Genomic DNA, 17,361 nt, shown 5'->3' on the forward strand with positions numbered 1-17,361 from the left:
GGATGCTTTAGAATGCTTAGGGCTGATCCTGCGTTGAGCTGGGGGTTGGACTAGATGGCCTGTATGGCCCCTTCCAACTCTATGATTCTATGATTCTATGATTCTATGATTGGGTTGGATACAGCCTTATAGCTTCTGCAAAATTGTAAATGCAAGAAAAAGACCACAGTAGCTGCATGTATTAGGTAGAAATTTATTGTATCACACTTGGGTTTCTACCTGTGCAAGATTCTGTACAACTAATTTCCAGGCACTATACAAAACTAGGAATAAAGCCCATTTGTTTGCGGCTCCTGATTCGCCCCTCTGAGTTTTTATCACAGATAGGGCCCACCCTAACTCCTCCCCATTAGCCCTTAGGGCTTTATTTCATCCACTCCACAGAAAGAAAAGATAGGGAGAAAAGGGCTATGTGTTACACAAGATCATGTTCAAGTAGAATTCTGCAAAGTCCATTTATTTCTATGTTTGCGCCTAGCTAGATGCAAGCTACAGCATTAATCTCAAAACTTTGCAACAGTTTTAACCAAGTCATTACTGATACCTTTGCACAGGAGACCCAAGTATGACTCTCTCATGGAAGTTTACTGGTTGCCCTTGGACCAGTCACCCATTCATCTTAATCTAACACAATAAAATGGAGAAAATGGTAATGAGGGGAATGATTTAAGCCACTTTGGATCACCAATGAGAGGAAAGGAAGAATTAAGATTTTTTTTAAAAAAAATAATTTAATTTAAGATTTAATTTTTTAAGTTAAGTTTTTTAAAAAATATTAATTTAAATAAATGACTAGAAGAAGATTTTTTGGTGGTATACATGATTGCAAACAGTATTCCTGATAAAGATCAGGATTGGCTCACTGTGAATATATTTTGAGCCCAGACAGAAAACAAATGGATTTGTAATGAGCATGAGAAACATGTGAATTTATAGTAAGTCTGCATGATGCAAACTCCTGATTGTGTTGGTCTGATATTACACAAGTACAGAGCTTTCCTGAGAGAGATTTTCAAAGATAGGACTATAAGATAAAAGACAAATAAATCCATTTAAGTTTTCAGGTAGGGGATAAATTGTTGTGCCCCCCCCCCCCCCCCTGGCATATATAGAATTCTGGACGGAAAGGGATATGTACCTGGATCATTTTTTTAAAAAAAGAGGAATACACAGTCAAATTCATGCTGAACAGCAACCAAGACCAGAAACATCTTCACAATGCAATAGAGAACTTAATTGGGCTCCCTTTTGACTTATACATTCTCTTATCTGAGTGTGATCTTTAAAATGACCCCAAACCATACTGACATTCAAAACCTGTACAAAGGATTTCTGGTCATCCAGAATGTCAAACGACAACATTTTCCTTGCTTACAGCATATTTTTTGTGCTTGTTCCAGTAAAATGTTTTGATAGATTGCCCAAAGAATCTAACATAAAAAATAGCTTTCTGTGGTTCTGCATCTTTTCTCTCCCCCCCCCCCCCAATACTCTGCCTGGAATCTTAAGTAATTCTCGGGCTGTGACAGGAAATTTGACTTCAGCCCAGTTATTGGCTGTGATTTCAATATCAATATCATTATATCTGACCCACTTGCAATTGCTATGAGATCAACTTTCCTTTTGGAAATGTCAAGAAATAAGATTTGTCAAACAGATGGACAATTGCCTTAGCCATCATCCCTGCTAATGAAGAATGATGCCAAGCAAATGAGAGCAATGTAATTCCTTTCCTGGAGGCTGCTTTTTACTTAAAAAAAGAAAAAAAAGAATGCACACTTCAGAGAGGACAATAGCACAAATGTGCAAAGCAATTAGTTCTGAATGCAGGTCATTTTGTTCATGAGTTTGCTCAAATTCCTTAATATTGTTAGATCACACTCAAAGTCATAATTGCATCCAGAAGACATTCTCACTGGTTTCAATGGGAAACACATTTCTGCCCCACACTTTTTTGCCTCCCACCCAACTGGGATAAAATTCTCAAAGATTGTAACCCCCCCCCCCTCCCGGAATCTCCCTCCCACACCTCAGGCACTCAGGAGAGAGTCAACCTGTTCAAGTATCAATTACAGATTTTGGGGGGAAACCTGCCAAGTGTTCAGCTTTGCCTCCCACTATCTGCCTTTTCTCTATTTTAGAGCTCGTTACAGTATGAAGGAAGGGTCATTTTTCATTGATGAAACTCCATGGGGGAAACATTACAATCCTCTTTCTCTTCCATGCCTCAATTCAAACTAGATTAGCATTTTTAAAATGCTATGATGGCAGAGAGAGAAGGAGATTCAATCACAGATCTCACTGTGTCATTTAGTTTGACTCATATGTATTATTTCTGCCTGCCTTTTACATGTTCAGTATTACTGGACACAATCTCTAACTATAATAAAAGGCCTAATTACCTTTTGGGCCTCACAATTTAAGGGCCAATGAATGCTCCTGCCTGTGTAGTCCTGCTGGCTGCCAAATCTGGCTGCATCTCCCACCCCTAACTGTCATGTCCAACACCTTCACTCACTTTGCTTCAGACTGCTGAATAAACTGTCAGATGCCTGCCAGGGTTGCATAGGAGTCCTTCAGGTTGGTCTAATCTATTTTCCTCTCTCAGGGCTCTTCCACCTCAGTTCTGCAACCACAAACCAGGTCTGAGGGGCCATTAGGGATCCAAAGGTGTTCCAACAAATATACCCTGCACTTGTCCTAATAAACTAAGGACATTTAATAATCCCCACCCTCTGTACTTCTGGCTCTTAACGCCCCCTTGAACTTGCTGGGGTCTAATTTCTTCATGTCTCCTACACAGAAGGTCTACCCAGCAAAGATTCACCCAAAGAAATTGCCTCTACAGAATAAAAATGGTCCATCCTCAACATGCCCCTAAGAAGGTTTAGGATGCTTTGGGCTGATCCTGCGTTGAGCAGGGGGTTGGACCAGATGGCCTGTATGGCCCCTTCCAACTCTATGATTCTATGATTCTATGAAGCTTGAAAGGGCCTTTCAAATCTTGGAAGCTGGTCTCAGTGAGGCTCCCTCCAACAGATGGTGACCAGAGCCAATGCGAATGTGGGGAAAGGAGGGTCAGCCAATCAGAGAGAGAGCCCTATAAGGCCTGGTCTCTATGTTCTGTGGGAATTCTGAGGAGAAATCCCTTCAGTTGGAGGTGACTTGAAGATTCCTTGACAAATATTTTAATGTTGGACCTATTTTAGCAGGACGAAACAGCTGGGGGAGGTAGAAGAGCAACTCTATCATTGGTCTCTGAGAGCCATTGTAGGGTAACAAATAAAGAATGGCAGCCTCTAAACTGGGGAGTTCTCTCAGCCCCACCTCCCTCACAGGGTGTCTGTTATGGGGAGAGGAAGGGAAGGCTTTGAGACACCTGTGGCCTTCTGGGTGACTGCAGACCATTCCCAGTTCTCTCAGAGCTCTCTCAGCTCCACCTCTCTCACAGAGTGTCTGCTGTGGGGAGAGGAAGGGAAGGCAATTGTAAACTGCTTTGAGACACCTCTCCATTCCCATGTCTTCATTTGCCACCAGGCCAACACACCCCATACACCACACCCTTTCACCCCCATGCCCTTCCAGACTGGACACCCCTCCTCTTCCTCTTCCCATCCCCAAGCTCTAGTGCCTGTTGTATTCCTGGATACAATGGGCTTTGCCCCTAGTCAATATATAACTCAGTCCTGTATGTGGAGTACTCCCCGTTATCATTTTATTCTCACAAGAACTCTGGGAGATAGACTAAACTAGTGGTTCTCAACCTGGGGGTTGGTGACCCCTTTGGGGATCGAATGACCCTTTCACAGGGGTCACGGTGGAGCAAGCAGCTTGGCTGGGGGGTGCCATCCACACAACAGCCTTGCAGGGTAGATTGAGATAGAACATTCTTTTGTCTGGAGCAGCGAAAAAATGTGAGATCAGCATGGTGGGATAGGAGGCAGAACTGAACTGAGAAACCCCAGAAAGAAAAACAATTTATATACAATCATGAACAATGGACCTTCACACCATTGGTTACTTTGGGTTTAATTTCTGTGAAAGAACACTTGCATAATTGTATGGTTGGGGGTTACCACAACATGAAGAACTGTATTAAAGGGTCACGGCATTAGGAAGGTTGAAAACCACTGGACTAAACTGAAAGAGACTGACTAGAGTCAATTGAATGTTCATTTACCAGGCAAGGCAAATCTGCTACATGCCAATTAAGACCTTCTCTCCTTAAAGTCATGATTCAGAACAAATCTCAGAATGTTTTGATGCTCTGCTAGCCATTAGAATGACAAATGGCTGGAACAAAAGGGATCATGCCTCCCTGCTCCCATTGTTTAATTTATCTTCTCATTGTCTGAGGGAAGCGAACATTTGTGGATCTGGCCATTTGCCCATCAGATACTGGTTGCTCCATGAAGGTGCAATGCAATTTCATGCTCAGGCAAGTCTGTGTTACTTTTCGGTATGAAGAACAGAAGCTGTTTTGATGGCAAGCTTTGGATGGAGGGGATAGTGACTGTTGATATGTGACCTCTTTTAACCAGCCAACGAAAGAATGAAATCTTTGAGCTGGGTGCACTAATGTAGTCTCTGGCAGCTGGCCTGCTCCCAGATTAATCTGATCCCCTTTTCTGCATTCTTCCTTCTTCTCCCACTACCACTTTCCCCTGCTGCAATTCATGTTCCCTTCCTGTAGTCTCTGGCCATTTTAACACGGCTAGATGTATTAGGAGTTCTATATCACAGCACAGACAGTATCTGTGCTCTTTGCTGTCTAGCATATGTTGGTAAATAAATGTTAGCCCATTGGCTAAGTAAAGACTGAGCTTTTAAAATGTGTATTATGTTTCAACCCCCTGTGTTTGGTCCATGCAACTTAGAGAGGCTTATCTGTGGAGCTCAGGTCGTCACTACTGGGGGACAGTGTCAGCAGATTCCCATGCTTTCAAGCCATTCCCTGGTCTCTCAACTTGCTTTATCCTTACACTGAAGTAATGGAAGCTGCAGAAGCAACATCAGTCGATGATAAATAAAACACAGGGCAGTTGGTAATCAGCTAGGAGGGCTAGAAACTTCTTTGAAAATATTAAGCTGATATACTCCATTATTCAAGTTAGGGCTCAAAGAAAACACGGAAGAGTCACCAGATATACAGTCATGTAAAGAATGTGACACAGTTTCTGTTGCATCAAAAGACAAATAAGGAAAGAGAAGACTAGGAAATGACAGCACAGACAGCAGTTAGAAATAAAGTTCTGGGGTGCGGACACCGCTCAGCGGGGGAGCATTCATTTTGCATGCCGAATGGCTCAGGTATATCTCCAGCAGCTCCAGTTAGAAAAGGAGCAGCTGACATGAAACCCTAGAGATCCTGAGACCCTTGAGACTCTGAAACCCTAAAGCAGGGGTAGGTAAACTGTGGCCCTCCAGATGTCCGTGGACTACATTTGCTGGCAGGAGCTCATGGGAATTGTAGTCCATGGACATCCGGAGGGCCACAGTTTGCCTACTCCTGCCCTAAAGAGATGCTGCCAATCAAAATAGACAATATTGATCTGGGCTGAATCTGCACGAAACTTTTATTGCAATCCCAGATCAATTAAATCCCTCCCGTCAGCACTGAAATTGATTTCCATCTTGATTTTGGTCGATGGAAATTTTCCATCTGCAACCTTCATGCCTCGACCTGCATTGACCCTACCTTTTGACCGGAATATCAAGGAGTGCTTATTTTCTGAGATATCCAACTAAAGTACTCTGGAAGCCCAACAGATTAAGTGTAGATGTCTGTGGCTTTGTATTAACTGGCACTCCTACCCCCCCTGCATTTCCAATGCTGATGTAGCATGTTTGTCTGTTGCTGGTTGGTCGAGTCACCCTCACGTTTTCAATGCTGACGTAGCGCGGTTCTCTCTTGCTGATTGGTCGAGTTGCGGACAGAAATGAAAGGGCTATCCTTTGTATCCTTTGCTTGGGATTGTTGAGAGACTGATATCATTCCATTATTCACAATTTTATGTTACTTTCCACTCTCTGCTCGCTAATCTGAACATACATTTTACGGAGCCTTTTCTGGTTTTTTTATTATTATTTAAGGGGCTTGAGGCATAATATATTCTTTGTCTTAATGGAAACTCAGTTTTCTGGTGACCTGTCCTCCAAGCTCCAGCTCAGTGGCACTTGCAACTCCCCCCCCCCCTTGTCCTCAGCCATGCATTTAAAAGGCTCACATCTTGCTATGCACGGGGGAGGGAGGGAGGGGTGGGGAGGCCGATATGTGCAAGGTTGCTTTAAAGTGGTGCAGGGGGTCCTAAATTTCCTGGCAGCCCACCACAAACTGGGGGAGGGGTGACATGATCGAGAAGCACTAAGGAGGGCTACAGTTGGGTGGGGGAGCCCACCGAGATGCAGATGGCGAAAGCAACCAAAGGCTGTTTCCATTCGGGGAAACTGTTTGTTGCAGATCACTCACTATGTCCGGGCCCAAATCGAACGGAGATCAGTAAGAATGAATGGGGGGGGGGATCATTCTATGCAGAATATGCCCTGGACAGATCAAGGTTTGATTCAGTACACAGCAGCTGTTTGTGTTTTTGATTTTAAGAATTCGTATTTAGAATATGTGCCTTTTAAGGTTCTTGGAAGCCATTTAAATGCTCACTGAAGTTTCTCAGGTCTTTTTGAGTCCTTGATAAGTCCTTACCTGGGTGGATCAGGCTGGCCTGATTTTATAGGATCTGGTTAGTACTTGGATGGGAGACCACCAAGGAAGTCCAGGGTTGTTCCACAGAGGCAGGCAATGGTAAACTGCCTCTATTCATCTCTTGCTTTACCTCTATTATTCTCATATTTGTGGGGCTGCCATAAATTAGGTGCAACTTGATACCACTTTCCTCCAAGTTAAAATGGTGAACCACTTCTGCTCCTAAACCTATGGACTGAAATTTCCCATTATGCAGGTGTCACCCAATCATGAGTGCAAAATTCCAGATTATCTGTTAAAATGTTGCAAGACTTTCTTTAGCGTTATTTAGAAGCACAGGCTCTCATTTACAGAAAGAACAGCAAGTGTAAGCAAAGAAACAGATTCCAGCTACTGCCTTTATAAAAACCACTCTGTATGAACACAGTTTTGTATGTGGAAAATAAGAGTCCTTCAAATAATTTGTGCTTGCATCTAGATTATCCTACCTTGGGTGAACTCTCACACTAACCTTCCTAAAGAAGCCAAAGCAGAAATTGTTTCCTCTGGAACATGATATTTTCTTTGCATGCATCTGCTAAACATGGCTTACCATGTTTCTGGCTCCATCAAAGTTTGTGAACCTCAACTTACTATTAACACAATGTTAAAAATAAATTTCTTCTTTCTACTGGTTCCAAGCTATTGCTCCACTGACACTAGTCATATGAAAACTGGATGAGCGGATTGTCTCTGAGTAATCATGGAATCCTTTCTGAGGCTGAATTTGTTTTCTTATATGGATACACTTTCCCCATAACACTTTTCACATACATAGTTCCACGGATGCAAACATTTTTATCTGTGTTGCTGTGATTTTCTTGCCGCTCCTCTACTATGGCAGCTGATATACCTCTCTCATTGAATCATGAGATTGATAAACTATTGGGGGGGGGGATCACATAGATATATTCTGCAGGAGTGGAGTGTCTATTTGCCCTTCTGGTGGAAAATAACTCAACTAGAAAACTCCCATCTTATCAGTATGCAGGTTTTCAAAAACCAAGCACCATTACCCACCCGGATTGCTTACCTTGTTGATGTGCCAGGAATTGGCCGTCCTGTGTCCACAAGCACACACCAGCAATATCCTGTGGAAGGATGGCACTGCACAGGTTTATAAAGGCCACCATTAGCACATTCTGGAATGAATACATTGTCTTTTTGAGGTTGCTTGGCTTCTTCTAATGCTGACTGAAGTTCTTGATCGCATGATGATGCTGCTGGAAAAAAAGAATGACAAAGCTCTGGTTATCGCCTATGGACTAATCAGCTTATTGGTAGGTTAGCCAAGGAGTCAAAGTAAAATGGAGCTTAAAGATATGGTACTATGTTACTTTCCTCCTGCTGGTGTGAATCATTATTGGTGGTGATGATGACAATTAAAGTAATCCACAAAAAGGCAGGACACAAAAATCCACACTAAAGGCAGGACATCTGTAACAGGTGATTAAGAGAGGGCTTAATTGTTCAATTCCTACTTCTCCTCAGTCTTTTCTTGTGAGTGAAATTGTGCTCAGTGTTGCAAAATCATCAAACAGTTAGTCCTTGAGCAGCTAGAGTGGATAGCTGTAATTGCTAAGAGTCAGTATGGCTTTCTCAATATCAAGTCATATCAGATTAAACTTATCTCTTTTTTTGAAAAATTTGCTACCTTGCCTGATCAGGAGAATGCTGATATAGTTTGTAGATATAGTTTATCTTGATTTCAGTAAGGCTTTTGATAAGGTTCTAAATGATATTCTTATTGACAAAATGTTGTATAGATCATATTAATGTTAGGTGGATTGAGAATTGGTTGACAGATCACACCCAAAGGGTGCTTCTAAATCATTTGTCATCTTCTTAGAGAGGGGTGGAGTGCCTGAGGGATCTGTCCTCGGCCCTGTGTCGTTCAACATATTTATAAATGATTTGGATGAAGGAATAGAGGGGGTCCTTATTAAATTTGCAGATGACACTAAACTGGGAGGAGTAGCAAATATATCAGAAGACAGAATCAGAGTAGAAGATGATCCTGACAGGCTGGAAAACTGGGCTAAAATGAATTTGAATTGTGATAAATATAAAGTTCTTCATTTAGATAGGAAAAATCATAGGCATCACTTTAGCGTGGGTGAGATTTGTCTTGGCAGTAGTACATGTGAAAAAGATCTGGGAGCTTTAATAGATGATACAATGAACATGAGTCTGCGACTCGGTAGCTAAAAAGGCAAAGAGAATATTAGGCTCTATTAAAAGAACTATAGTGTCCAGATAATGTTACCGACTTACTCCAATCTGGCAAGACCTCACATAGAGTACTGTGTTTAACTTTGGACACCATAACTGAAGAAAGATGTAGAGAAGTTGGAGCATGTCCAGAGGAGGGCTACGAAGATGGTGGGGGGTTTGGAGAATAAGTTGTATGAGGTTGAGGGAGCTTGGTTTGTTTAACCTGGAGAAAAGGCAACTAAGAGGTGATATGATAACTATCTTCAAATACTTGTGGGGCTGTCATACAGAAGATGGAGCAGAGTTGTTTTCTGTTGCTCCAGAGGATCGGACCAGAACAAATGTCGATGTATCTAATCTACACAAATATAGGGATTTTTAATATAAAACTGAAGTTTTCTGAAAACTGAAAATGTAGCAGCATATATGTACTTTGAGAGGACTGTGTATTCCTTGATTAATATTTAGTGTTTTGAAAGCCAGCTATCCCTGTAACACTTGAGTGGGAAAACATCTTGGGTTGGAACCTTCATAGCATGATTGGTGTAATGACAGATGAAGGAATCTTCCTTGCCTTCCCCCATTCATTTCAGCCTTCTCTGTCTTCCCAAATTGTGCTCCACCAGATCAGCAAACCCTCATAAAGAGCTTATAGGGGAGAATCTGCAGTAGGAAACTGCAATCAGTGGAAACTGGCCCATGAATATGTTTTTCATCACTGTGAAATGTAAAGCACCCATGTATTAAGTGATTATCAACTCTGCACTAATCACTAAATCTGTAAAATTTCACAGAAAACATCTGTGTGCTTCTGCTTTAACATTTCCTTCTTTAACATGTCATCTCAGTTCCACAAATTCCAGTGATCTGCTTGTGACAAACATAATCAAAATTAAGAAATCCATTCATTCTTAATTCCCCTACCCTTGTTCTTTCATTAGTGTAATGGGACATGAATGGGCAATTAGAAATGGATGCTTTCCAGAGTCAGAGAGCTTTTTATTAAACTTTGACATTCAATGCACTCATTCCACAAAAGCAGGTAAGACAATGCTAGTGTACTTAAAAAAAACCCTCCTGCAAAGTGATACATGTGAAGCAATGCGCTTTAAGAGTGTCTAACATCCAAGTTAAAGAGAATCCCCAGTGGCAAGCCTCAAAAAGAAACTAATGGTTATGTTCAACACAAAAACTATTGTGAAATTACAGTCCTTCCATCTGACCATCTGTTTCAAAGAATTTCAACTATCTTCAGCTTTTCGTACAAGCAAAATGCCCATGACATGTTTGATTACTAATCCAAAGAAAAACCAAAAGAAATAAAGTATTAAATGTCTGCCAAAATACATAGGAAGGATAAGCACACAGAATTTCTCATTTGTATTGGGAAAAGGGGGACTGTAACTTCTTGAAATTATAACCCTGTAGCTCATTTAATGAAACATTAAGGCAATCAAGAGACCTCAGTTACATCATCCCTGATTCCACACATCTCATATGGTTGGGACCTAGTCAGTATTTGCCTATATTACTTAACTATAGGCACTAAGGATGGGTGACTGGTTCAGATAAGTCCAAAAATACTTTTGGGGCATATCCAAGTGAAATCACTCAGCCCATCAGTTTAAACAAACCAAATCAGAAAAGCCCTAATCAAGTTGGGCTTGATTTGATAATTGTGAAAGACCCCACCAAACAGCTGATCCTCAAGAACAGTGCTATTTTACAGGCCCTATGGAACCTTGACAACCCTGTCAGGGCCCAAATCTCCACTGGCAGCTTGTTCCACCAGGCAGGAGCAAAGATTGAGAAGGCTCTGGTTTTGGCTGAGGCCAGCTGGACCTCTCTGGGACCAGGGGTAGCCAGCAGGTTGGAATTAGGCACAAAAAATAATCCGATTGTTTTGGATTCAGCCTGAATCAGTTCGGGCCGAATCTGAATCACATGAATGACCCTTCACTTTTTTCTTGTGCTCATGTTCTCCCGCTTCCCAGACAGTGGACACTGACTAACCATTAAGGGCTGACCTGGCCTCTCCTAATGGTTCTTCAAATTGTTAAAAGGTAAGGACTCACCATTCTGGCATAATTTCTTTCTCTCCATCTCCAGCATTGGAGGCAACAGCTCCCACCACCACAGACAGAAAATATCATACAGGCCAACAGGGATACTCCTGCATTTCTATAGGGCTTGACTGACATGAAGGAATCTCCTATGGATGGTGGGACACATATCTCTATAGAAAATATTATCCCTTTACAATTTAAAGGAAAGGAAGACAATGACTATCAGCTCTTTGCCTAGAGCCAGTTTCCCCATTTTTCCTTCCTGCTCTTAAAAATCTTGAAAGCCCCAAACAGTCTCCAAATTCCATGAGATAAATTTTCATTACAGGAGTGTTTTGGGACACTTTGGGTATCCCCAGGCTAACCAAAAACATTTAATTTGGGGTGTAATTTTGGTTTGATTATATCAAAATGCATGCCCAAATAGAATTAATATATAGAAACCTTTGGAAAGCCAGACTTTTTTTAATTTTAATTTTTTGGGTTTTTATATGCTGCTTTTCTCTAACCGAAGGAGTCTCAAAGGGGCTTACAATTGCCTTCCCTTTCCTCTCCCCACAACAGACACCCTGTGAGGTGGGTGAGGCTGAGAGAGCCCTGATATCACTGCTCGATCAGAACAGCTTTATCAGTGCTGTGGCGAGCCCAAGGTGGTGGCATGTGGGAGAGCGGGGAATCAAACCCGGCTCACTAGATTAGAAGCCCACACACCTAACCACTACGCCAAGCTGGCTCTCTACACCAAGCTGGCTCTCTCAGTGTTATTCTCTTTGGAGGCAATATCTCCATGTAATTCTGTGAATCTGAATATATCCCAGTTATTTATCCATTGAGCCACTCTTTTTCTCACTCTTCTCTCTGGCATCCTCAGAACTCTAAACTAGACAGCCAATAAATAAAATAATGGCAATGTCTGAATTTTCACAATATTACTAAAATTTCTAGGTATTTTGTGCATAAAACTGCTCACATCTGTTAGAACTAGGAATCTGAATTAACTGTAGTTAACAATGAATATTCATGAGTATTTAAAGCTCACTTGAACACTTTTCAATTAATGCAGCCTGAAGATGTAGATATGATACTTGGAGATGTCTAATACGTGTCCATTGTACCTGTGCTCTTCATTGCTAGTTAAAGTAGCTAGAATGTTAGAATGTTAGAAAAGGAGAGTGATATTGGTGGATAGCCACAAAAAGGACAAGCAGCCTTCAAATGCATAGATCCTTGGCGAAATGAGGTGGCAGCAGGGAGGGGTGAGTATGGAGGGGTGTGCATGCTCAAAGGCAGAATGATACAGCAAGCACTTTGTTGCTGAAGGGGCTGCCAGTGTGGACCCTGCCACACCTCTGTTGTGAAGCACTTGGATGCAGCATCATCATCTTTGGCCCCTCCTGCATTATTGGGGGGGGGGTTACATTAAGCCTGTATAGAAAAAACATTAAATGTCTAGCAGTACTGAAGATGGGGGAGAAGCAAGATGGCTGCCTGACAGTAAATGCAGATGGAAGAATTTCTCCCTACAATGTTTTAATGCCCTGCCCCAAACTGGCCAATAAGGAGAGACCAACCATGAGGCCCAAAAGGAAAAAAAAAAAGAACAAAACAATGCTGAAACATTATCCAATTTTTCTCATTAGGGTGCAGAAAACATATTCCATCCCAAGAGAAAATCAGATTTTAAAAATGGTTTAGAGTACAGGCACAGGCTTCGAATGAAAGGGATACTGACTTTGCTGAGAATCAAAAGTAAGCTGTGAGTGCAGAAAGGGCCTATGTCTGCTTGTTATTCTGTGTCAAAATATCATATGTGGATCAGAGATCCAAGTAATGTTCACTCTAATTAGGTTTCCCTACTGACTTGTGCAGTTCACATACTGAGCAGAATATAATGGCTATAGGCAGTGAGCAGTACAAAACCCTGTGTAGCTCCAGACTGCTGCTGAGCAGAACTTCCTGCATACAGTTTAGAGAGAATACTGGAGCCAAGATTTTCTATCTGTTTGTGACTCCTAAGGCTGTCTAAAGTACAGCTGATCATCCAACGTTAAACACTCTTGAAAGTTTGGGTACATTCTTGTGGCCTGAATGCTGAATGTATCTTCAATTCCATACACTTCCCTGCTCAGCTGAATATACAGGGATTACTCTCTACAGATGAAATCATTTAACTCTGTGGTTGACTTTGCAGTAAAAAAAAATTCTTTATAAGGCTGATCCTATGGAAATGCATTATGAATACATAAACACTGTGCTAAAAAAATGCTCCAAAGTAATGGTTATTTCAAGTTAATCAGAATTTAAAATCATAATCCTTCTCTGTATAATTATTTTCAGTTCTGTACTGGTCAAAATTAAAATATACAAAAATATTCTGTTCCACTTTATCTGAAATTTGCCCTTGCTGGAAAGTAAATTTAGCCAATTTTGGCTAAATTAGATCCTTCCTTCCTTCCTTCCTCTTATTTATAAACTAGAATTAAAGCCCATTGCATCCAGGAATGCAACAGGTGCTAGTGGTGTCCTCCCACCGAGGGCGCGGCCAGTCACTTACATGTTGTTCCCGCAGGTGGGCAGAATGACTGGACTGCAGGTGGTCATGTGGGTGGGTGGCATTCAAGCTGGAGGACCTTGTTGATCAGCAGCCAAGGCAGGACAGAGTAGGAGCACCCTCCTCGGCAGCCAGGCAGGGTCTAGGCACGATCCGGTTGCACCCAGCAAAGCTGGGCACGTCCAGATTGACCTGTGTGGGCAGAAGCACATTCTGGACACCAGATGTGGTCTCAGACAGCGCAATGCCCACAGAGGCATTTCACAAATATTAAGGAGAACAGTGGTAAGGATTGGAACATTAAAAGCTTTTGCTACACCAACAGGTTGGTTGAAGGGTACATAATGCTAATAATCCCTTCAGACCTCAGGCTGCTGCAATTAAATTCCAGTTGGATGTAAGCATCATTGTAGCCTCTTACCCTGTTTTTTCCTCCCCTTCTAGCACATGGAGCTTGGGCAAGCATTTCCTGACTTGGACATTTACTGCACAGTGGACACAAAGTCACGCTGCTGTCTGGATCTCTGTCCACTGCTAGCTGTCACAATGAAGAAGAAGAGCTGGTTCTTCCCACTTTTCTCAACCAGAAGGCATCTCAAAGTGGCTTACAGTCGCTTTCACTTTCCTCTCTCCACAACAGACACAACAGGCAGGTGAGGCTGAGGGAGCCCTGATGTTACTGCTTGGTCAGAAGAGCTTTATCAGTGCTGTGGCGAGCCCAAGGTCACCCAGCTGATTGCATGTGTTTGCCAGATTGGAAGTCCATACTCCTAACCACTATACCAAGCTGGCAGAGGTGTTTCCTATCTCTGCACAGGAGCCTTTGGCTGGCTTCAGTTACCTGTCTTGCAGCAGATTGTGCTTCCACAGGAGTTAGCTAAATGACTAGAAGTTAGGACTCCTCCTCCCCCCTTTTTGTTTGTCTAGCAAAGTTACGTGTGTCAACTCCCAATCACATTCCAGCACCATTTTTCACAGCCAAGTGCCCATCCCCAAAATAAATGTAACTTTTTAAGAATAAATAGCCAAGCTGCAATTCACCCCTAAATCCAAATGCTGTGCTTTGGCAAATTGGGAGGTTATTTACTCTACACACTCCATTTTAGAATGCTAACTTATGTGTGAAGTAAACAATTTCCTGTTGGTAAGGCATTCACGCTGAGACATCATGGTTAACTGAAACTTTGTTAAGCCATGGAAGTGTTCAGTTAAGTTGCATGCACAAAAAGAATTAGAAGGAGTAAAGGAGGTGTGTGACCACAGCAATTAACTGTATCTGTGCCCAATCATACCTTAATTGTAGCTTCTTATATCTCAAAACAGCCTTATGAAATATGGGCCTGATAGTATCTGGATGAGAGACCTCCTTAGAATCCCACTTGAACAGCCTGGATTTCCACAGGTGATAAATAAATGTAAGTAAGTTAGATTTTCTTGACTAAAGAATATTAGGAAATATGAATTTCACATACATGTATGTGGTTTATGACAGTTTCATCCTCTTCCATTTTAAAATTATTAGAATATGTTTTTTAAAAAGTTGAAGCTTCCAGCAAAGTTGGCTGTAATTGGTGGTGCATATTGTAAATTTGTTGTGCAGGAAATGTTCATGTCCTTTTATGCTGTGCCTATGATACTACCCATTCACGATGGACTTTTCAAAAGAGTATTTTTGCTATACAGTTCTATTGCATTTTTCATTTGAAACGTTTGTGAACTGCCTTGGATTTTCTTAAAAGGAGAAAGTGGGATACAGTATTTGAATAAATAAGAATGAGATGGTTTTAGAAGTATTAAAAAACAGAATATTTTTGTAGAGAACCCAAATATTCCCATTGGAATTACAGATATATTCTTATATGGGTGGGGGAAAAAAACTCTGTCTAAATACAAGTTGCCAATGAGGGTTTAGGAACAGCCAAAAGAAGACTAACTTACTGAGGTGCACCACAACTTATATCTACTGAAGCAATCATGATTATTTGTTAGGCATATTGATTTTGACATCTTTAACATAAAGCAGAACTGCTGGCATATTTTTAAATCTAACAACAGAAAGTTAGTTCCCTGATTACTGATGGTTACACAAGAGCTGTTGAGAGCAATATTGTCCAGACAAGCAGTGTGGCTGAAAGCTGCACGTGGGCGCCCATTTAGAACAAAACAGAAAAATTGATAGAATGAATGTATAAATTGTATACAATGTTTGCTTGGTTTTTCTTTGTATGTGTGTTGAATAATTCTCACACTACATTCAATGCATCTGCAGCTGAATGTCAGCAGCAGTTTAAGTGGTTCTGGGGCTCTGGGCAAAAGTAGAAGATGGGGCCCCCCATGCCCCACATCATGGGCCCTTGTCTTTGTTGTTTTCCTCTCAGCCCAACATGGGGCTTAAGAAGTGGTGTACAGCATAATCCTACACACATGTAGTCAGAAGCAAGCAATACAGCTTGTGCCAAGGTAAGTGTGCATAGGATTGCACTGTAAGGCTGTCATTCAATGCAGACATACTTGGGAATAAGTCCCAAAGAATACAATGGGATTCAGAGTAGACATGTTTAACTAAAACAGTCTCGCACCCATGATTTTGAAGCAACACCCCAGAATTGGAAATGCTGTAACTTTATGTAAGTGAGTTTTGCATGGCGGCAGCAGATATCTCATGCTCTCATGCCCCTCCTTGCCAACCCACAAGACAAAGGCACTCATCTTGTCCTTGACCTCAATATGCACAACAGATGGAACACAGCAGTACTTAGCCATGCTGTGCCAAGGCAGGGTTGGTTGTTGCTCCTGCCTTTGAGCTGGCCTTTTGCATAGGCTTTAATTCACCCAGAAAGTACAAAACATGTCTTTTCTAAAGAAGCAGGGAAATTAATAAAATCTGAAACCTCACTTGAAATGGGTGGCTGGATCTGGAATAATTCTGGGCCCAGAAAGGAAGATGAGCCAGGAAAGCAAAAGAGCCAGCAAGAACACCATGGGATTATTTCCTTAGATCTCCAGCAATTTTTTAATATAGTTCCATGAGGTTTGCTTTTCATATGTTTACAGTCAGCTCCAATGGCTCAGCTTTTATTTTGGCTCTTGAAGTAAAGCCCGGGCCAGGGCTTGGCTCTGTCATTGGTCTGTGAGCAAAACAATGGCAAAATGAATGAAAAACATACCCACCCCTCCTTCCCTTTTAACACTGACGGAGGGGAAATGTTCTTCTACACTCCTACTGCCTGCTGAAGGAAGACAGATCCTTGTGCTACTGGTGACTTTGGTTTGAATGTTTGGATGATAGAAACTGATACAATTACTCTGAAATAATTTAACAGCATGACAAGCAAACATGACATGTTACATACTGGGCTGAGCATGCTCTTAAAAATAAGAACTGTTTATCAATATCTTCATATGGCTATGGGGCACAGGCCATAATTAGTTACCTCCACCCATTTTAGGGCGCCCACTAACTAACCCCTTCTCTCTTCAGAATCTGTTGGCATGTTCTTTTCCTCACTCGGTTTATATCCTAATCTGCTGCTACTGATACCAAGCCCTCCCCACACAGAAAAACAGAACTCTCCCCCCCCCAACACACACACACACAATGCTACCTATATGAAAGCAGGGGGATCATTCTGTCTTGAATCAAACCAGAAAATCGCAGGTTGGACCAAGGGCAATACTGAGGACTTCCATGATGAGATCTACATCAGAAACAGTTGCACTCCTCATTTTGTGACTTTGTGGGCTCTCCCACACCTTGGTCCTCTTACTGTTTTTCTCCCTTGCTCTCAATG

The 17,361-nt window shown here is 41.8% G+C and overlaps 1 protein-coding gene across 2 annotated transcripts in view; it reads right to left on the minus strand.

The window, feature by feature from the left end:
- The window catches only part of SMOC2 (SPARC related modular calcium binding 2), a 190,565-nt gene that overhangs the window by 64,544 nt on the left and 108,660 nt on the right, over positions 1-17,361 (minus strand). Inside the window, exon 8 of one of the 2 annotated variants that reach the window (XM_077347117.1) lies at positions 7,773-7,959. In XM_077347117.1, coding sequence (XP_077203232.1) covers positions 7,773-7,959 — 187 coding nt within the window. Of the gene's footprint in view, positions 1-7,772; positions 7,963-17,361 lie in introns of both variants that reach the window. The other variant, XM_077347109.1, reaches the window with a different exon arrangement.

The sequence above is a fragment of the Paroedura picta genome, chromosome 1 (assembly GCF_049243985.1).
Source record: "Paroedura picta isolate Pp20150507F chromosome 1, Ppicta_v3.0, whole genome shotgun sequence".
NCBI classification, from domain to species: Eukaryota; Metazoa; Chordata; class Lepidosauria; order Squamata; family Gekkonidae; genus Paroedura; species Paroedura picta.